Below are 22,926 nucleotides of genomic sequence, written 5' to 3' on the forward strand. Positions count from 1 at the left end.
GAAATAAAGCCAGGCCAGGATAATTAATGGCCCAATATTTTGAGCTAAAATGCAACAGTTCATCAAAAATACTTACTACCAGAGTTACCTGATATATCTTTTTGATAAAATAACTTGTTTTGTAGGCAAGGAAACACAGTGGATCAAACCTATTTCTATTTCAGCAAAACCTTTAAAGCACTCTACATGATACATTATAATTTAGTTTAGATGGGGGTTCCTATGAGAAACTCAGTCTGTGTAAGAAACTGACTAATGGGGAAAGGGAAATGAGTTTTATTTATGGGAGTGATTGGTTACAGAGAAGTTACTGATTAGAAGATGCCAAGGGGCATTGATGTTGCTTTGTTGTTTTATTTTCAGTAAAGACCAGGTAAAAAAAAATCTGGTGGTTCTGATGGAGATTGGGGTTGCCATAGGTTGAGGGCATTGCCAAGACAGAAGAGAAGAGGAGAACTGCAGGCCTGGAAATAAAGCGTAAAATGAAATGACTGAGCAGGAGGAACTGAGGCTACTTGGTGGTCACTCTACAGCTGCAACAAAAAATCTGCTTTACCAATAAAAAGTGGAAACCTCTTTAGATAGAATTGTCTTAAAGAATCTGTCCTAAGTTTTCTTTTACATATTTAAATTATTGGGCTTTTAATTCAGCTTTAGAACTGTGAAAGAGCTGTAAATTACATTTGTAAATGCAATCAGTTTCAAGGTGTTGGTCCTAGATCATTTTAAATGGAGAAACAATTCAGAACGTGTTGTCCAATATCTTATTTAAACTAGTACTGACAGATGTAAGAACTGAAATTAGGAGGCTAAGTTAAAAAAAATACTGGTTTTTTAATGGTAAATGGTGTTTGTGACAGTTGTAAGAAAAGTTAAAAATTTGGAAACTTCTTCAGATTATTCTTTAAAATGATTGTTATTTTATCTTTATTTTTGCTCTTTCCCTCTGGATTTCATTTTCTGTTCACAGTCTTCTGTGAATTGACTCAGATCCTAAAACCTGGAGTAGCTTGATTGTTGCTGCAGCTGTCTACTTTTCCCTTGGTAATTTGCATTTAATGCAAATGTATAGTATAAACATGATTTTAAACTTTTTTTTTCCCTTTAAAATACAGCTATTTAAGTAAATTTTTGGAAATAGGAAGCTGTGAAATACCTGCATCAATTTGGTAATCTCTATTTGACCTTGACAGGCTGCAGAGGTGGGCCGACGCCAACCTCATGAAGTTCAAGTTCAACAATGTCAAGTACAAGGTCCTGCATCTTTGATGGGAGCAACCCCAGACACAAATACAGGCTGGGGGGAGAATTGCTAGAGAGCAGTTCTGAGGAAAAGGACTTTTGAGTGGTAGTAGATGAGAAGCTTAACAGGAGCCGTCAGTGTGTGCTGGAGCCCAGAGGGCCAATCATGTCCTGGGCTGCATCAAAAGATGTGTGCCCAGGAGGGCCAGGGAGGTGATTCTGGTGAGGTCACACTTGGAGTACTGTGTACAGCTCTGGAGCCCTCAGCACAGGAAAGTCATGGAACTGTTGGAGAGGGTCCAGAGAAGGGCCAAGAAGATGATCCAAGGGCTGGAGCACCTCTGCTCTGAGGACAGGGGGAGGGAGTTGCGCTGTTCAGCCCAGAGAAGGCTTTTGTATAGCAGCCTTCCAGTACCTGAAGGGGGCCTACAGGAAAGCTGGGGAGGGGCTTTTCACCAGAGAGGGTAGTGGTAGGACAAGGGGTAATAGTTTTAAACTGAAAGAGGCTAGACATCAGGAAGAAATTCTTCACCATGAGGGTAGTAAGGTGCCGGAATAGATTGCCTAGGGAGGTTGTCAAAGCCCTCTCCCTGGAGGTGTTTAAGGCCAGGTTGGATGAGGCTTTGTGCAACCTGGTCTAGTGTGAGGTGTCCCTGCTCATAGCAGGGAGGTTGGAACCTGATGATCTTTAAGGTCCCTTCCACCCTTCACAATTCTATGCTTCTATTAAAATTATTTTTTTAAAGTAGAAAATAATTGTAGTGCTACAGTACTCACTAACTAACTACTAGTACTAACCAGTGCTTCTTTTATGGATTTTTATGTGAAATATTTGGGAAGTTTTAAAAATAGTGTTGCAGAGCCCAGTGTGCACACATTTCATCTTTTCAGGCAGTCTTAATTATTTCTGTGGAATGCCAAACCACTAAGCTGGGAGGTATCTCTAGCTCAGCACCTGGACCCAGCGTTTTTTTGAAGTGGCTAATCTACTTGGGACAGCTCTTGTCATTCTACAAATGCAGCAAAATTATTTTCTCATTGCAGTTTACTTCAGTTCAGTATCTGTTTCATTCAAAGTTGAGAAACTTTTAAGAAGTTAAACAGGAATTTTTTTATATATTTTTTTTTTAAAAGTGAAAACTCAGCTCTCATAACTAAAATATTATGGGTGCAGTGATTAAAAACTGTGGGTTCAATTCATTAACTGCAGGTGTTTGTTAGTAAACCAATTAGTATTTTGTCCGAAGTTTGTTTTAATAAATTGTTAAAGTTAGTGTGGTTAACTAGCTGGCTAATAGAAACCAGTTTCGAGGGGAGGGGGAAGCTTGTCTCCGTAGGATTATATTCCACACCTGAAAAAGAGGTTTCAAGGTTGTTGATGAGACTCTTCAAGAATCTCAAGGAGGATTTAAGAGAAAGACAGGAAGTGGGCAATTGCCCACTGCACAGAGCAGGACAAGCCTTAGAGGAAGTAGAGTTTGGTATTCTGTGCCTTGCACAAGATCTCGGTCTTCATTCAGCTAGTCAGAGGCATCTATTCCCCTGCCCCCTGCCTGTGCTCCAAGTAAGACTCCACCCTGAATTTTGGCATCCTTTATCAAACCAAATACATCACGTTTTCAGAAAGGCAGCTGTATTCTCTTACCCTACAGGGATTACTTCAAAGTTGTGCTCATGGATGTTGCACAGTGTCACAGCTATACCAAACCTAAATCATGAGCTTTTTAGACAGGGGTATAAATTAGTCTGTTAATCCTATTCTGATCAGAATCACCCTTGTGGGGTGATTAGACCCCATCTTGGGGTTTTCTTCAGCAGCCTTGGGGAAAACAAAAATAACTTTCTCCATTGCTTCCTTTTCTTCTGTGGTGCATTTAACAGCATAAAAATAATGTTATGTTTCATATTACTCAGATAGTGTTGAGCCTGTGGATCTTTATTCCACACGTATGGCAGAGCTGCATTTTCCAGTCTAAATGGAAAGTCATATGATTGGGACACTTGGCTGTATCACCATAGTTTTCCCTTCGTCCAGTATCTTGTTCTATCTATGCAGCAGGTTCTGCAGGGTCCTGGGAATATACAAACTTGCAGTTTCTTACAGTTGTAGCAATTTTGATTTTGGCAAACAAAGTATAAAATAGCTCTGTTTTAAAGTGTAGTGGGACATAGTAGCTGGAAAGCATCACTTCTGTACTGTAACAAAAGATGGCCATCATAACTTGAAACTTTAACGTTTTTGGTGTAGATACAGGAGATTAAGAGCTCCATCTTTCCACAAGATGACCCAGGTTCATTATTCAGAATCTTTCAGGCTGCAGTAGCCACCACAGAATCATTTGTTCCTGTGGTTCTTGCCAGGAAGGGGTGGTCTCAGATGGTTGTTTTGATGAGAAAATCATCCCTCCCTAAGAAGTAAACTGAGAGCACTGGTCGAGCTTAACAGCGCCACTGGGGAGGTATGACTCTTCACCCCAAAGTGGTAATTTGTGTTCCTTTATCAGTGTTGTAAGATGGACTCTGAAAATAGATGCTTTCAAAACAAAACAAAATCACTTCTGACATTAACCCCAGACTGTTTCCTTTTTTTTTTTTTTTTTTTTTTTTATATCTGTAAACAGCATAGCTTCCACTTGTGTGTATTAATGTAAAAACTTTCTCATAACACTCCTCAAGTCCTTCCTCAGATCCGTTTTGTGGTCCCGTTGCAATGACGTGGAAGGTGGCGTGGGATCATGAGCTGTGCTGAAGGTGCTGCTGGCACGCTGAAATCAGCAGTGACAGCTCATTGGTTGGCATAGGAAGGAGAGAGATTCCCAAGGAGTGTTTTTAAAAAGAAATTATTTTTATCATCTGCTTTTGAAATAAAGCAGTGAGTATGTGATGTTACAACTAATCTGCTGGAATTGCTGTATTTGAGTGGCATTGTGTTCTCTGCAGCTTGTTTGCATTTTCTTTGCTTTAAGTGCACAAAGGAAAGAAGATAGTTGCTACCTGTGCAGATGATGTGGCCTCTTCATACACATTTCAATTTACTGCTGTACTGGTGCGTTCCTGAAATACGCTTCATTTGTGAGGGAATCTAGAATAGGAAAGGAGGCATGGAGAACCTGAGGTGGCAGTGTGCCTCTGTGGGGAGGTAAGAAAGCCAGTGCTGATAGGAAGAACATGGGTGAGGAGAGCAGCAACATCACGTGCAAGATGCCAACAAGGCAGCTGCTTGGGAAATGAGTGATGGCCAGTAAGGAAGAGAGAAGCAGCAATGACAGGAAGGGACAATGCTGGAGACCAAGGGAAGTTGTTGTCTAGTGTAGTACAATTTTAAAAATTGGATGTTCTTTTTGTCATTGGGAAGTTCACTGTTCTGACTGTTACAATGAAAATGAGCCTTACTGTCAAGTGCAAAGATTGTTTTACAAAATCTGTCATGCTTGTACCAGCCCTGTGTTGTGCTTACACAGATGAACTTGAAAGGCCAACTTCTAGCTGTTTAAACATGCATGAAGCTCACAGATCTGTCCCTGCTTAGTCCAGGTGGTGACATGGAAGATTAGACAAAAATTGAAGCTGTCTGTGCCCCATGAGTAAGACCAGACCACTTCAGTATCACCTACTGTAGATGCTGCTTTTCTTCTGTCTGTGCAGTCTATGTGTGGCACTGTTTGCATCAAGGAGTTGGTCACAACCTACCAGACCTATGGAATGGTGTTGTGTGTCTTTTCTCGCAAACTTTCTTTTATGTTTTCCCCACTTTGTCATCAGAACTGAACTGAATTTGATGTGTATGAAAGTGTAGCAGAACCAATAAAACACATTGTATTTTATATATTTTGTAATTTACTTTAGGAAGCTCTGTAAGCTTGCACTGGAATTAGATAATGGGAAAACAAATACGATAACTACTCATGTAGATAATGTCTTCTCTCCTGTATGTTTTTTAAGTGTTAATGTTAACAGGTTTACATGGATAATATTGCCAGCTCAGTGACTTCAGCTTTTTAAGTATTCTAAATAATAGCATGTGTTATTGCTAAATGACTTTTATTTTTTGAGACTTGCATGTCCCATATATGAGTTGGCTTCTTTCCTTTTCTCATTTAAGTGATGACTTAGTATCAGGTTCTGTCTTTCGTGGTCATTTACTTTCTACTCAGCCTATGTAGCTATAGTGATTTCTTAACAAAGCATATGACATGAGCAGTTTATTCTGTATAACTTTTGATTAAGTATACAGAGTTAATTCAAGCTTGTTTCTGAATTCGTAAAGAATATAGGTAACTTTCTTTTTTTAAAACATGAAAAGTCACCAGGTTTTGTACAGGAACAGGAGACCCACTTGCTGTATGCTAAAACATTTTTAACTTCAGAAAACTTATCCTAAGCCTGCTTCAGAGAAGAGTTTAAAAAGTCAGTATCTACTGTTCTAGGGAGCTGCTTCATACTCTTTAAGTAGTAACATGCTAATAACCTAAGTAAGATAGTCCGGCAAAAATACTTTAGTAGACAGTAAAAACAATAAAACTAGATTACGTGTGTAGACTTACCAGTCTTGCTCTTTGGGCTTGGATTTAACAGATTCCTAGACATCTAGCAACTACTCCTGGAATCTGCAAATGCCAAATAAACTTGAGAACTCTTCAGCTGAGTAACAGGGAGTCTTACGTCCTACTTTGCAACCTGCCGTTATTGGCAGGTTTGCATGTGTTTCAAATAGTGCTGGGAACTTTTAATATTTTTTTTCCATTTCAAGAGAGAATTTTATTGAGAGAAACAAGTGACATCTTAAAAATACATTTGTTCATTTCATAGTAACTGCTTCTTAATTGGAACAGAATTTTAGATCTTACAGAAATAGTGAAATTTTTTTACCTGTTTTTTTAGTCTCCGCTGCTAAGTACCTGCTGTCTGCACACATCTGATGGAATAAATAGGGAAGTGTTAGGACATGGCTGTAGGATTCTTCTCTTCCAGGAAGCACTTTCAAAAAAGTACATTACAAAGGGAAAATTTTCTTTAGAATTAATGAACCTGGAAGTAAATATCTTTCAAGGTGAAATATTTTCATAGAATCATAGAATAGTTAGAGTTGGAAGGGACCTCAAAGATCATCGAGTTCCAACCCCTCTGCATGGGCAGGGACACCTCCTTCTTGATCAGATTGCTCAGAGCCCCATCCAACCTGGCCTTGAATGCTTCCAGGGATGGAGCCCCCACAACTTCTCTGGGCAGCCTGTTCCACTGTCTCACTACCCTCACACTAAAGAATTTCCTCCTGATCTCTAACCTAAATCACTCTTCTTTCAGCTTAAAACCATTACCCCTTCTCCTCTCACTACGAGCCCTTGAAAAAAGTCCCTCCCCAGCTTTCCTGTAGGCCACCTTCAGCTACTGGAAGGCCACTATGAGGTCCCCCTGGAGCCTTCTCTTGTTCAGGCTGAACAATCCCAAGTCCCTCAGCCTGTTATATGTGAACTCCATCCTAAACTTAAATTAGGTTTGTTTTTTTCAAAATAAGTTCTTAGTTTTGTGCATTATTTTCTTTGTATTATAGTTATTTGTGTCTTACACCGTATTTTTTCTGCATATTCACAGTTGCCATATGGTTGTTCTTTTTTAGTAAAGAACTGATTTAAAAATTTATAGCTGTTAGGACATTTAATTTTCTACATAATGCATTCAGCTTCGATTTGAAATTTTTTCACTAGCAGTTATGAGGAACATAAATCATAATTTATGACTGTATTAACCCTCTTTTATATTGAGCATGAGTAATTTCTTTATAAACTACAATAGAACTTTGTCCCACTTCATTCTCACAGATTTGGAGAAACCCTATACCCTCATGATAAATTAAATTCTGATTGAGTGGAAGAGGGAAGGAGTTTTATATCTCCTCTTCACTTTTATTTTGGAACATCTCTTTTGGCCTTATCTTGAACTGTGAACGTTCACGTAACAAATCAAAATCTCTACCAAAAAGAAATCTCTCCATCCAGACATCTAAGAAAATGCAGTCTGGGGTCTCAAATGCCTATGGTAATTTCAATTTCAGCAATACCAAACAAAAACCACCAGCCTCCTGACCTACCAGCCACCACCATGAGAATTCTGGGCAAAACCTCAAGCAAAATAAAATGGAAGGTGAAATTATTTGTTTTCTCCTCAGAAGTTTTGAGACGTGAGATTTCACGTTTTCCAGCAAATCCATAGGATCTGAGCTCAAATAATTCTTTCTAACACTAAGTTTAGTTTATTTTCTAGTCTACAGTTCTACTTTTCTTTGTTCTACTATCTAATAAGAGATGATCCCCTAAATTTACAACTGCAAACAAAATTCCAATAACTTTGTAGAAATACATTTTGAATTTTTGTTTGGAAAATAATGAAAAGGATGGCTTTGAAAAATATATTTCAAGTTTAAATTTCCAGCAGTGAAACATCTCTAGTCTGTCATTATAGGGACATTTTTTGCAGTTGTTGTCAGAGAGAAAAAAAAGGGGGGTGGCTTTAATGATCTCAGCAAAGTTCACAGTTGCCTTCAGTTTCTTCCACTGACAAATGTGTCTGACTTGATTCATATTCAAGTATAACTATTGCAATTTTTTGCCAGTTCTACAGTTTCTGCATCTCAGCTTGAGTTGGTGAGAAAAATATGTGCTAATTTTGGGTGGGGGAAAAAATAAATCATCACAGCCATGTTTCACAATGTTCACTTGTTTCCTAATCAAGAAAAGGATTCTCATTGAATTTTTTCTCCAAATAGTTTTTTTGTAATGTTTTCTATTTTAATTTCCTTTCTTGATCCTTTTAAAATCACCTCTTACAAAATATGTTTATTTTATGGTTGCACAAGAATATTGTTATTGAAGATGAATCTGGGCTAAATGCACAGAGTTTTTTGTTTTAAAGATTAGTGTGTTAAAGTTTAAATATGAATTAGACAAGCAAAGAATAGAAGTATTTTATTTAGGGCCTGATGTAACAGCCTTTGCTATTCTTCCCATTTCTTTCAATTTTTTTCTAGTTGCAATTGCTTTTGATGCTACACTTGTCTATTAGCATATCTTAGCTAAGTCTTACATGGAATTTAAAATTTCTAGGAATCATGACTGTGATTTCTTGCATGGATATGATTAGTTACAGCATGGAACTAAAATCTTTATTAACAAGAAAAACAATTGTCTGACTCAATCGAGTCACCTTTTTAGTAACTGATACCTAATTTTTCATGGCCATAGATTTCTGTAAAACAAGAGAGGTAGGAGAACATCTTTTGCGTTGAACTTGTAACTCGCATGTGGTGTCTAGAGCAAAATTTATTTTTGAAAATATAATTTTCTCCTTTTGGCTATTGTCTAATCAGTTTTGAAATAAAACTGTAGAAGAAAGCTAAGCAGAGAGAGAAAACAAACAGGAATTAAACCGTAATCCAGTATTACATGACTCTGTCAAGAGGGTACTGAAAGTTATTAAGACTCCATTACATGCTGGAAGCTGAGCATTTGGTTAAGGGCTTTCCTAATGGGGTTGATAGAAATTTGAGGCATTTAAAATTGTAAATATTTTTGAACTAAGGCTTAGTGACCTGACACACCTGGGAATGGTTAAGCAAGGATAGAGGGACATTTGCAGTGCTTATAGTCTGCAGAACTTGATCTATACAGAAGGCACTGATGACTTGCACATCAGTGTAAAGTATGTCAAGGATTAGTATTCTGTGATTTGTCTTTTTCTGTGTTTAGATTTTTTTTTATCACACCCTCTTAATTATCTCACATGGCTTTTTATATGTTCTAGCTGATATTTTGACACAAGTAATTGATGCACTTCCAAGGCAAAGAGAAAGGGTGAGGAATACTTGCAGGAAGGATGTTTGAGGAGGAAAGGTAGCTGGAGGCTGAAGGGAACAGGAGACGGCACAGAGATCAGGCCTAATGGCCACATGCCTTATGCTTTGTGTCATGGCTGGTGCTGTCTCTTCTGGTAGCAGTACAAAATGAGCTTTCTTACCCAGCCGCATCTCTTTTCTCCTTGGGATTTGATCCAATGTGGAATCTAGAGGCAGAAGCAATCCTCTGTCTTCTGAGCTTTTATGACATAGTTTTGCATGGAAACTTATCTTTGTAAGCCTCCTGGCTTGTGGAAAAGCAGGATTCTCAGTCTGATGGGCACAGATGGCTGGAACCGGGGTTCAGATGATTAATTTGGGCAGCAGCTGTGGATGAGAGAGTGTTTTAAAGGTTGCAAAAGAAAAGTCTAAAGCTGGAATAAGATAAGTCTGTGACTCCACTTAGGATGAGCTTATGTGCTGTGAGTCACCGGCTGAGTGTGCGAGGTGAGAGCTCTCTTGGCATAAACTGAAGTGTTTCTTCTCTTCCAGAAAATGAATCACCTGCGTCTGAGTGTATCTTTCTGTTAGTTTTAAGAAGTAAACAACTTTCAGAGGCCACAGCACATTCAAATACGTGCTTTTTAGCGGCATAACAGAGTGTGTTTCAAACAAAGGGATCTCACTCACCTGTTGGGACCAGTATTTTTTAGGCTTTTCCCAGAAACATGTCTGAAACTGCCAGAAACACTGTCCTGCTGGCACTGAAGCGTTATTTCCAGAAGTATGACCAAGTAACGGCAGTAATGCAGTCAAAACTTCCAAGTGATCTTTATTTTCAGTCTACTTCTGTTTATTCTTACTTTGTCCACTTCCATAGAGATCTTTGTGAAGTCTCACATGAGATACAAGATGCCTTGCAACCACCATGAGTTAATTTGACTATTTTTTTTTGCTTGTTCTTGGGGGAGTTATGTCTGTTTAGATATGATCAGTTACTTTTTGTGTTTTCATTTTTACATATAAAGAGAATAGATAATGTGACACGTAATTCAGGGGTTTTGTTGTAGATGTCAGCACAAAATGTAAGTGACTGGGTTTGGTACAGTGGGAGCCACATTAGATGTGTGAATGGATCCTTCTTGGCATTGACGTACATTTCATGTGCTGTATGAGAAGCTGTTTCAGATGTCCAAGTCCCGTTTTCACACCTTTCACTTTGACGCTCACCAAGCAGTTTAGACTTCAGTCTGATTGGCTAAGGCTGTGGCAGGTTACATTCCAAAGTAGGTGGTCTCCTGGCCAGCAGCTTGAGGCAGGGGTCTTCAATATTGCAGTCAGACAGACTCCTATCCCATCTTTCAGTGACATGGAAAAGGAATTCTCTATGCATTTTTCATTGCATCCATTGAGTTTGCCCTCAGCTTATGGATTTCCTCAGGATGGTGCCACCTATGTCACTTTGTTTTTAAAATAATACAGTTAATTTTTGTAGTTCAGCACCTTAACATCATTGTCTCAGAAGACAGCATGCAACTAACTGCACCTTTTCTTGAAAAGATACATATCTGTGGTGCATGATCAACTGAACTGAATTTCTGTTTCTCACCAAAGGAGATGTTGAGATGCACAGGTTGCACTTACTTGACCATGAAGATCTGGCACAGGAGTATTCCCCAGTAAAACTGTGGCTGTGAAACCAACCTGTGATTTCAATCCCACAGAAGCTGATTTATTGGCTAATTTGTCATTTGCCGAGTCCTGCCTTTTGTCTTTCAAGAATGTGTTTGAAAAGATTGTGGAAGATAATTCACATAGCTTTTCCCTTGCTAGACAAAATACAAGCTTTTATTTTTTCCTTTTTCCTTTTAAATTTCTCCCCCCCCCTCATATCTGCAATTAAATATAGAAGGCATTGGAAATTTTTCTATATTGTTAATCAATATTTTGTTGGATCAAGTGTCTTCTTTTCCCTTTGATGTCTTTTGAAGATATTTCTATTATGAGGCAATGAGAACATTAAATGGTGCATATTTTTCACATTAAATATATTTGAACATTCTGCAGGATAGAAAGTATATTACGTGTTTTATAATCTAATATAATTACCATTGTGAACTTTAGTCACTGGAACTTATCAGTAAGTGGGTTGTTGTTACAGCTGGTTGATACATTTTCATTCATGGCATGAACTTCTTCCTTCTGTTTCTTACTTCTCTGGCTAACCTGACTATCCCATGATATGACAAAGAACAACAGGGTGGTGCTACAATGCAGGCTAGTTATTAGTTTTGTATATAAAAATTTCTATGGAGAAAGGGGTCAGGAAAAGAATTGCTACATTCTGAAGATGACCTGATGTTACCGCATTATGTCTAGTGATTAGTTTTTCCACGATTAATAGCTTTTGCACATGTGCAAGTAGGATTGGTTGTCTTGAGTTTTGTTTTCTCTAAATATTCAACTTGTTATTCATTAGAAAGAATCATCAGAACTTACTTAAGCTTGCAAAAGTCACTGGCAGGGAGTTGCTCTTAATTAGAGGATGTATAATTTAATATAAATCTATTTTTATCATTAATAATACTCTGATGGGATATTTACTTCAATCCCTTCTCCCGTTTCCTGGGATTTGACACTTCTTGAAAGATGGAAAAGCTTCTGAGGAAGGTGTCATTTTCTTAAATTTCAGAATAGCTGATGTAAAAAAATTTAAAGTGTAAATTCTAAATATGAGATTACAGATAATATTTTTTTTTCTTAATTTACATATAGCAGAAGCTTTCTTTTTATTACCATGTATTAAAGTAGTCTTACAGTAGAAATGTGAGGTTTGTCTGCACATGACGGGAAAAAGTTAAAAGGAATGGGAAAGGAAAAAGGATAACTCTTTTAAATGAGAAGCTTAAATATTCAGACACATCAAAACATTATTTGAAACAGACTTTTGGACCAATTTCCTTTTGCAACCATGTATGTACTTTTCCATCATCCTCATATTTTAAGTCTGGGTGGAAAATAACCATATGTTAGTCTTAAATGCAAAGGATAGGCCTATATTATCAAATTTGTAACACTCACTCTTCCACAGTTACTTTGCTCAGCAAAGGCAGTGTGACAGGTAGGTACATTTATAAAACTTGGGGAAGATTATTTTGCATTAAATATCTGCTTATCAAGATACCACCTACATAAAACATCATGTGTATTGATTATGGGAAAATATGAGTCTGTTGGGTAGGTTTATTATTAATGGGAAAAATCCTGCTTAATGCTGCATTTAATAATTTAATCAGTCATCCGACTATCTTCAGGCCCAGCTCAGATTTAAACCTTAAAAACATCAGAACCAATAAAAATGGCTTTATAACCAGGTGTGTTTTGGTACCTATTCTTTCTTTTAATTTAAGTTAGCTGTGATATTTAGTCAAATACTTTAATTAGTGATGTTTTGTTTTTCAGGATGGGAAGAAGAAGTTTGACAAGGAAAGCGAGAAATATTATTCCATCCTAGAGAAGCACTTAAGTTTATCAGCAAAGAAGAAAGAATCTCATTTGCAAGATGTAAGTACTAAACACACCCTTAACCAGTATCACATTAACATAGAGATAATGATAATTATAATGGTTGTCTTTGAGACATACTTAGTTTATGAATGTGAAATTGTGGTGATTACTTATAGTCACACTTGTTGTGAATATTAATTCTTGAGTAGGATTAATATGACTAATGAGAGTTAAATATTTTAGTGAGGCAATGTTCTACATGCCCAACTGTGTGTACTTCAAGTACAGCTAAAGTTCATTGGTTGCAATAACAGAATTGTTACTACAGTAAAGGTATTTTTATAAGGTATATATGGAATATTTGTCAGTCAATTATTTAGGGGTTTTTTTTTTTACTGTTTGATTTATTAAATTTCACATAAATTTCAATTTGGGAGACTGAACTGAGACAATTTGATATTTTGTTCCTTTTTTCCTCTTATTCTGAGATTGCAGCATTATGCCCTGAAATTGTATCCACAGCTTAAATTTTGAAGACTATCTGGCTAATTCTCTGTGAAGAAAACAAACTCCTAAAAAAACCAAACCAAACCAAACAAACGCAAACCAACCAACCAAACAAAAAAATCCACCAAAACACAACCCATGATGACTCCTAAGTTAACAGGAGGATTCTAGGGCTTTTCAGTGTGCTGGTAGAAATAATTATGGTGTGTCTTTGAGGCAAATTACAGTAAAACCAATTTGATATCAATGACAAGTATCCTGTGTATTGATGAAGAAGCAGTTCTGTAATAGGCTAAGCACCAGCTGAGAAAAAAAATATTTCTTACTAGAATGTGGAAGAGGAAACTTAAGCACCAATTTAGTCTAGAATAGAAATAAAGTAAATAGAATAAAATATTTTACTCTTGAGACATGAGAATAATTACAGTCTAAAAACAGCAACTGAAGTGAAAAGTAAGAACTGTGAATCTAATAAACTGTGGTAAAATAACAATGGATTTGGCTCAAGTATATAAACTGATGGAAAACCAGAATAAATTTTTCCACTGTGTCCTTAAGTGGCATCTCTGGATTTTAAAATCTGGAGACAGAGGCTGAGGTTTTTTGCTTTTCTGGATGCCCCACTTGAAAGCATCTAGGGCTGTCATTTCTGTCTCTCCTGATTTCATGCACCTATAGGTGTGTTGAACCAGCAACACAGACTCACCATTAAGTAGAAGGTGCAATAGCAAATGAGTGCCAAAAATGTCAACCAGGGAGACTTTTGGCCTGCATGGCCTCCATAAATAAAAGGAAGCCAAGCACCAATTCCTGTCCCGAAATCTAAGTGTTAGCTGTTGACTTACAGAACCCATCTATATTCAGGATGCCTCTTGGTTGTCCTAAGTATCATTACAACTACGATCTGCTTAAATGCTGTTCAGAATAGAGATTGATTTAATTAGATGTTTAAATACGTTTTCTGAGCCTGCAAGAGCTAATTTCTAAAACTAGATTATATTATTTGCTTACAATTAAATGTGAGAGCTGAGGTGCTTATTGACTGTACTGGTTCTGTTCAGCTATGTAGCACTACATTTGCAAATGTATTTTTGTGAAATAAGACTATTAACACAGACTATCAGAGAACAGTAGCAGAACACACTGTACAAACGGCCTCATGACAGATAATTCTGTGCTAAAGCACTTGATTATTAGAATTGTGCATGCTTGAGTTTTGCTTCATAATATTAGGGTTTGTACCTAATTTCCTGATTTTTTTTTTTATAGGCATGGGAAGGAAATGCTAGTACTGAATCACTTGAAACATATTGTCGAAATCACAGCTTTGAAGTACTGCTAGAGTGCTGTGCTAGGAAAGTGGATCGATATTGTTAAGAGCCCATGCACCCAAATCATGATAGTAGCATGTCCGTAACTAAAGAAGGGATCAAATTATATATGGTGCTATTGACGACCGAGTCCTGCCTGACTTTTTGCACTTGTACTGCTGAAAGGACTAAACCTCTTTTATAATTTTTTTTCTGCTTTAATGTTTGTTAGGGAAGACAACATCTAGCTTTTCCACTTTTCCTGAATTTGTTTTTTTTAAGGCCAGAATTGAATGAGAGTGTATACAAAAGTATCCTGCTACATTTTAACTGGCATACGTAAAAAACAACTGCACTGTTTTTACTCGTACTGCCAATACTTGATAAAATTTCTTTTTGACCTAAGACCAAAATGTAACTAATGCAGCCCAAAAGGGATTTGCTTGAGAAGATAATTTTTTATGTAGAATTAAAATGGAATCTGCATCTCTTCTGTAGGCATTATCTATATGCTACACTGTTTTTCTATTAGGTCCCCCTCCATGGCTTGTTTAAATTTTGGATAAAAGCCTGCTACTCTTTATCAGCTGATAAGAATTAATTCTTTAGTTGTTTAGGCAGAATACTTTGTTTTGGTACCAAGTCTTCCTGTCAGGTGGTATTATTCAGGCACTTCTGACAATTACTGCCTTGTAGTTCTTGCATTTGAAAATTAAAACATGAAAAATAGTTGATTTATGAGGTTAAGGACTTACATATGTTTATATTCCAAGAGCACGTGACTCATACTATGAAATATTAAGTTGTAAGATGTCATTTTAAAGACAGCCTACTTAAGAAGAAAATACCTTTATTGGGAAGGTATTTGAACCAGAGAAAGATATATAATTCAGTGCATGTGATACTCTAACATTTCAATTGAACTTTTAAACTTTTTGTCTCTCCTTAATTCATATCTTACTCTATTTCTAAATTTTTAATATACCAGGGACAGTGTTCCTGCTGCCACCTTTCTTTGTTTCTTTCCAGGCTCTCCTAAAAAATAGAATATTAAAGTGCAAAAAGAAGAAGAAATTAAAAAGGCGTGGGGAAAAGACATGAGGTTAAAATGTGTAATGTTAGCTTCTTAAACTTACAGTTTGTTATTTTGAGTAGGTATTCTTATTTTCAGGAAGAAAACTGAACCCCGTGAAGCTTCTAAAGTAGTCTTATGAAAGGTCTATTTGTTAATGACAAAATCTGTTTTTAAAGCAACCATGAGAGTAAATTAATGTTGTCAATATTTCCTGTTGTCTTTTAGGCAGATACACAAATCGACAGAGAACATCAAAACTTTTATGAAGCATCATTAGAGTATGTCTTTAAAATTCAAGAAGTACAAGAGAAAAAGAAATTTGAATTTGTTGAACCTGTGAGTTTGATGGTTTATTTTCTCTAGAATGCATGCATTTAAAGATGAAAATTGAATTTAAAATACCTGTTTTTTGCTCCTTTTTTAAAATTGTGATTGCAAATTGTTTGTACACCAGCAGACATTAAGATCTTGGCTTGGGCACTTTCCATGTTTATTAAATGTTTGTGTAAGAGTGTCATATCTACTGTGAAGTGAAATGTCTGGTGAATTTGCATGATGAACGCGCATAACATTTCAATGGGAAAAAGTAATTTTGTGTCTTTGCAACACATAATGTGTTGGCTGAAATGTTGATCTTTTTGGAGTTTTTTTATTTAAGTGTTTCATGGAGGCAGTGTACACATAGGGTTTTCTGAGTTAAATATGAAGTGAAAAATTCAGTTTTTCTGTAGGATTGGTAGACTTATTTTTTTGGTCCATGGACTCATTTGTCTTTAGTTTACTTCACAAATTAAAGAAAGCATATGTTGTCATGCTATAAAAGAGGAAGATAATGCTGTGTTTCAAAGTCCACATTTAGATCTGGGATTTTCTCCTAGACTGTTTTCTGCCCCCCACTCCTAACTATGTTCTGTGTCAGTTAATAACAAAGCTGCTTCAGTATGATGTGCTAGCATATTTCTGTGGCATACTAGTAATATTACTACTGCTCATGTCATACAAGACTGGCATGCTGATTACCTTATTTAGATAGTACCTGTAGCCCCTGACAGAGAACTTGCAATGTCATCTGTCGCTTCCCATTAAGCATACTGAGCATAGCAGAGCAGCAGTTGTGAAAGAGGAACATGACAGGTATAACTTTTTTCTTTCTCTCCACACCATCTTCCAGCTTCTTTGTAACTAACTGAAGCAGCACTCTTGACTGTGAAACAGGTTGAATTACATCTCTAACACCCAGTGTCACCAGGAAGAGCTTCTCAGGATGCCTACTTTCCATAAGATGAGAATGTATTGTATAGACAATGTTTGACATTGATGCAAACTAATGAAGCTGTATTCAGCAAGCAGTACTTACAGAAATCCTATCTTCACGGCACACAGCTGCCAAATCTTAGAGACTAAAACTTTGCTCGTATTCCTCAATAAGAACATTTTTCTACCTGTCACAGATTAATCCTGAGCGTCTCTCTCTGTCTGCTTCAAAACTCTTACTTCCTGGAAAAATCTAGTAATCTTGACCTAGCGTTGACCCTTGTATAGTAGCCTTTATGCTACTTTAAAGTAATAGAAACTTTCTGTATTGAGAAGACTGTACATTGGGAAACATTATTATGCAATTGCTTGTAGTTAAAATAGGGCATCTTTCATCCAATGTGATAGACAAAGAAGAAAAATAAATTGGGTTTTAGATGGACATGCTGAGCTTTATCCTTTTGACCAGGAGCTGTCGCCACACTATGTCAGCCATCACAGCAGCAGCTCTGAATTACAAAAAGTGAAGGAGCAATTTAGCAGTTGTCAGTGCTAATACTGAGCCATCAAGCAGGGGAGGTTACTGATAAACTCAGTCTTGTGGACCTGGATATTTTTGTCACCAGGTGTACGCATCCAGTAAGTAAAATTTACTTTTGAGTGGATCGGTTGCTGTCCTGTGTCAGAGAAGGTAGTCCAAACCAATGCAAGTTTCTGAGGATGTTGTAATTGTTAGAATACAAACTCCTTCCTAGAGCTCCACTTTTTCCCTCAGCAATACCAGGACTTCCTTGTACTATAGGAATCCAGGCACAGAGCTCATAAGCAATAAACTATCTGAAACGTGAGGGTGGTCCGCTAAATGTCACGAAAGCCCAGAAGTGTTTATTTAAAGAAAAAAAAAACCTTAAAACACCAACCAACAAACCCTGCCTGTAATTGCATGCAGTTCCGCGAGACTTCACTGTGGACGTTAAAGTCAATTTCCTCTTCCTAGGATTTTCTACGTTATTAACTGCATTCACTTTAATCTGATGGATAAGTACCTTCTGGTGCTATCTGCTTATAAATAAAGTGAAACCAGGGAGACAGAGACTTCTGGCTGATGTGCTACAGGCCAAAGGTTAAATTCCTCCCCTATCCGAAACCTAAGTACAATCTTCTTCCTGTGAGAATGCAATGACCAGGCAGTCTTGAGGTCACCATCTCTACATAAAAATAAATAAAGTCTCAAGAAGTAGTTGGATTTTGTTTCAGGTTTTGTGTTGAAATCCTTGTGGTGCTGGGGTAGTGAGCAGCATTGTATTACCAAGTTCAGACTTCGCTTTTTATTGAGGTGACTGATTAGATGCTTATATTGAAGTAACTATAAATCACTTGTTGAAATGAACAATTGTTGCTAAGAACCCACCAGGCATTGTACATGGTGTTTTGTGAAACAAATCACCTTTTTACATGTAAAGACCACCTCAAAATACACTTCAAAAATCTATTTTGAAAGAAGAGATGTTTTCTTTTCTTTATTATTTAATAAAAATCTCTTCACATTTATGAGCCTGCCTTTAGCAGCAGTGCCACTTGTAACACCAGCCACAAGAAAACCCCACTGTGAGCATAAGCCTAGGGCAAAAGTCCTTGGCTCCATGCTTTCCTATGTCTGTAAATGTCCTGATGCAAGTGGTTATGAAGATGCCTTAACAGCCCCAAGCCCCTTGGGTACAGGGGTTTTCTGTGTTCTTCCACCACTAGTGACACGTACGCAGAATCAAATACCATCCTCAGTGTCAGTTGTTTAAACACAGAATTTGAATAAGCTGGTCTAACACTTGCATAAAATAAGCATATTTTTACTTTTATTCCTTTTTTTCTAAGTGCTCGGAGAGTATTTCACCAAGATAACTTCAAGGCCAGATCCTCTGCAATGCACAACTGCCAGAATACCTGACAGAATTACCTTTAACTAAAAGGCATTCTCATTTTCATCAGGGTTTTTTTGCTTTCTGATAAATTCAGCTTTGCTGCCATCTTGTGTTGAATACTTTCTTCCTCAGCATGTCCCTGTATTCATTTGGTGTGGTGTAAAGTTGTTTTCTTTAAGCATTGAAGCTGAAATTTTAACAGTTTATACTACATTTGCCAGAAATGCCCTTTAAACTGGTCTTTAAAGTTCAGGCCTAAGCTGACCTACTGAATCTTTTTCCCACTAACTCTTTTATTGTAATTTTGTTGTCCTCTAGCATTATGCCCTGGCTGCACTTCTGCTGAGTGCTAATATTCCTCCTGCAGTGCTTCTTTACCTGAAAGGGGTGGTTTTAGCAGCACGTTGCTTATAGGTTAAGTTAATCCATGTCCTTTTGACTGAAAAACAGTCAGTGTAAGCTCAAGAGTACTTACGCTGCTCTATCTGAAGGAGCTGTAGTTTGAGACATGGATGAGTAACTGCTTCTTCCCTGTGGGAAGGGCTTTGCACATCTAGAGCCAGAGCAAAGCCTTGGTTATCATTTACTCTTTTACACTTTATTCATAAAAAAGGAAAATTAGTGTTCTTGCTTTTCTTTTACGTAATTCTTTCTAGATCCCTAGGTTTACATTATAAACCCTAAAATTATAGAACCCTTTCCATCTGTTTATATAATTGGAGATTTTAAGATAAATTGTTGTATTTGGACCCTCTTCAGAACCACTTGAATAACCAGGAAGATTTGCGGAGCCGGGTCCTCAGCTGAGATAATGATTTTGGCTGCACAGATGATCATTTAAAGCTGAGACAAATTTCACAGGCAGTGGAGCCCTTCACTTGACTCTTTTGCCTTCATTGTTTGCTTGATTGTGGGACGAAGTTCGGGTTTGCCTCCTTATAGAGGTCCACTTAGGCTTTTATGCCTAAGTATCTTCTCATTTCTTCAGGCTCCATGACTGACTTAGAGGGCAGGCATGGGTTTTCACCACCTTTGCCTGAGGCCAGGGTTTCATATGATTCTGCAGTACCAGTAAAAACCAAGGGGGAAGTCCTTCTCCCTTCCATGCCTTCATGCTTCTGTTTCTGTCAGCACTGACAGAGTTAACCTCAAACCACTTTAACTTAGTAATGCAGCAAAACAGCAGGCTTCCCAAGGCAGAGTTCACTGAAGGGCTCAGTGGTGGCCATGCTTCTTTTGATGCAGTCCAGGACCCAGTTGGCTTTCTGGGCTGCAAGCATACATTGCTGGCTCATGTTGAGCTTGTGATCAACCAGCACCCCTGGGTCCTTCTCCTCCGGGCTGTTCACAAACCATTCTCTGCCCAACCTGTAATTGTACTTGGAATTACCCTGACCCAGGTGCAGGATCTTCCACTTGGCCTTGTTGAATTTCATGTGGTTTACACGAGCTCACCTCTCAAGGGTGCCAGGGTCCCTTGGGCTGGCCTCATCCCTTCCCTCCAACATACTGATGACACCTCACAGTTTGGTGTCATTGTCAAACTTGCTAAGGGTGCACTCAATCTCATTGTCCCTGTCACTGACAAAGAGGTCAGTGCACCCTGAGGTGCACCACTTGTCACTGATTTCCACTTGGACATCAAGCCATTAGCCACAATTGTCATGCAGGAAAGTGTTAAATGCTTTGAGCTAGTAGCTGCAAGTCATCATGTTAGCTCCTCTGCCCAGAGAAATTCGTCCTTGATCTCTCATCTCAAGCTGTGGAATTTTGCACATTAAATCGTGTGGAATGTCTTGTGATGCTGGAATGGATGGGGCTCTCAAGTTGCAAAATCCTATTTTAGCTGTACTCCTAAAATATATATGTGTTACCTTAATACAGCTGTCTCTTAGTGAGCAATAGGAAAGAGGGAGGCATAACAATTTAACTAAATTTCTTCAGGAAGGGATGAGTATAAATTTAAAGAAAATATAAACATAATAAAAGGTATATTTTTAAGCTGGTTCACTTACAGTAAGCTATGGTACTACTGACACAAAGAAAAGTGCATTTAATATGAATAATGGCATTTTTGTTGCCTGAATCTAGGCTACTTCAGTAGTCGATGCAGAGAGATAAATGTTTCGATTGGATCTTTCATCCCATCCTGAAAGGGAAGTCTGAAAACAGAAAAAAGAATTACTCACTTGAATACCAGTGGTTTTTTACTAAGTTGGGCAGCCTGCACAGCCAGCTATGTAGCCTAGATTATTAGCTTTTCAATGTCTGTAATATACTAAGATAAATCTGACCTGTTTTTACAGGGTTTTTTACTATACATCCAAGTTAATATATCTCTTTTCTCACTTGTATGTAAGCAAAAATATATATACAAAGAAAACAGTCCATAATGAAAAATTAAATACTTCTTATTTAATAGCAGATGAGAAGACTTACGGCAATGTCAAAACATTTTTTTAAATTTGGAACAGAATAAGTTTTAAGGCTTTTAAAACTAATAGGTGGTAGGAATGCATTCATTCGACAGCTAAAATAAATGTTCAGAAAATTTAATTGCACTTTTTACTGCTTAAACATTATTTTAAAGCAACCTTTAAAAAGAATTTTCAACTGGATACATACAGACTTCAACTGCTCTGTTGGAGTCAGTCACAGACATGCCAAATAGAGTTTGCATTTTGTTCAGAGCAGGAAGAAGTAGTCTGGATTTCTTGTATTGTATTGAGCTGTCCAAAACATACTTTGAGGAGTTTCATTTGTGGAAAATAGGTCATAGCCCAAGCAATTACTATGCAGAAAGTAAAAAAATATATATATTTAAGAAAAGGCTCTTGAACTCTGAAAGTATGAACTTGGAAAATGTACCCCATCAAAGGCTACAGCTGAACGAAAGTACTATTATGTGAATGAAATTATTACAGAAATGACAGTTTCATGATGCAAAAGCCTGTTTCAAACCTCTTTCTCTTAAGGTATGGCCATGAATTCCTTGCTTAGCAAAGTTTTGTTATTGCATGTAAGGAAAGCTGAAAATGTTCCAGCAGCTAAAATGGAGAATGTTTTTTGCTTCTGTTTTGCCATATTTTCCTACTGAAAGTAATAGAAAATTAGCTGTTCTTAGTTTTTTCTTTTTAATATTCACCTCAATAGAAAAAGTGTGTAACAGTTACTAAGAACTATTTTTCACTATCACAGGTGATACCTACTCTTATAACTTAGTGTATGTTCTATTCATTTTATATAGCATTAACAGCACATGTTAAAAATATATAATGCTTCTCAATTTTACCTTTTCAGCTCTTGGCCTTTCTTCAGGGATTATTTACATTTTACCATGAAGGATATGAACTGGCTCAGGAGTTTGCACCATACAAGCAGCAGCTGCAGTTCAATTTGCAGAATGTAAGGATGATTTGTATTTACACCAGTTTGTTCTCTAATTTAATTTCAGGATATTAAAGTAGACTTGTAGTAGTTTATTTGAGCTCTAAATCTTGCAATGTTTTAGTAAGCTGAAATAAAATTAATGTACGAATAAACAAAAGTTATTTTTGGTAAGTTAATGTAATGAAGATACCTGTCAACAAATAACTGGAAAAAATAATCTTCAGATAGTCAAATTGTGATTTCCAGGTTAAAATGTTGGGAATGAGAATCAGAAAAGCAGCATAGGAGCCAAGTTTTAATTAGAGAACACAATTGTCCAGATAGGTTTAAACATGTGCATTGGACCCTTGTCCTTTCAAATAACTTTGCTACTTTTGATTTGCTACTAAGATTCTCTCAAATAAAGGCACAAGGGGTCAGTGTTGTTGCACAGCACAATTTCTGTGAAAAGGTGAAAAATGTACTTAAGTCTAGAATTTTATTTACTTCAGTATAACAAGTTCCAAGAGGAGGATGAACCCACAGCACAGACCAAAACTGACAGTTTGAGTCAGAAGATGTTAGTATTTTCTATGCTCGTATCTTCAGAAACAGAACTATATAAGGATTTTTTTTTCAATTTCAGTGTCAATTAAGAAATAGTTAAACTTAATCTCTTCTTAAATATCATAGAAGTACAACTAGAAGTTGTAAACAGACTGCAGAGGTAGAGAGCAATATAATATTAGGCAGAAGGCACAGGGTATTATGATATTTTTATTCTATTTGTACATGAGATAAATACATATATGAAGATATATTGAGAAACAGTACATCATTCACTGCTGTGCAAAGGAAGTTTAAATTCTGGCTCCAGACCTAGATTCACAGCTTCCTTTTGCCAGCTGGGCTGTC

At 37.1% G+C, this 22,926-nt stretch overlaps 1 protein-coding gene across 2 annotated transcripts in view; it reads left to right on the top strand.

Annotated features, from left to right (window-relative positions):
• Positions 1 to 22,926, top strand: part of ARHGAP42 (Rho GTPase activating protein 42) — a 158,302-nt gene that overhangs the window by 92,124 nt on the left and 43,252 nt on the right. For both annotated transcript variants that reach the window (XM_051609081.1, XM_051609092.1), the window contains 3 exons: positions 12,533 to 12,634; positions 15,695 to 15,805; positions 21,943 to 22,047. In XM_051609081.1, coding sequence (XP_051465041.1) covers positions 12,533 to 12,634; positions 15,695 to 15,805; positions 21,943 to 22,047 — 318 coding nt within the window. The remainder of the gene's footprint in view (positions 1 to 12,532; positions 12,635 to 15,694; positions 15,806 to 21,942; positions 22,048 to 22,926) is intronic.

The sequence above is a fragment of the Apus apus genome, chromosome 1 (assembly GCF_020740795.1).
Source record: "Apus apus isolate bApuApu2 chromosome 1, bApuApu2.pri.cur, whole genome shotgun sequence".
NCBI lineage: Eukaryota > Metazoa > Chordata > Aves > Apodiformes > Apodidae > Apus > Apus apus.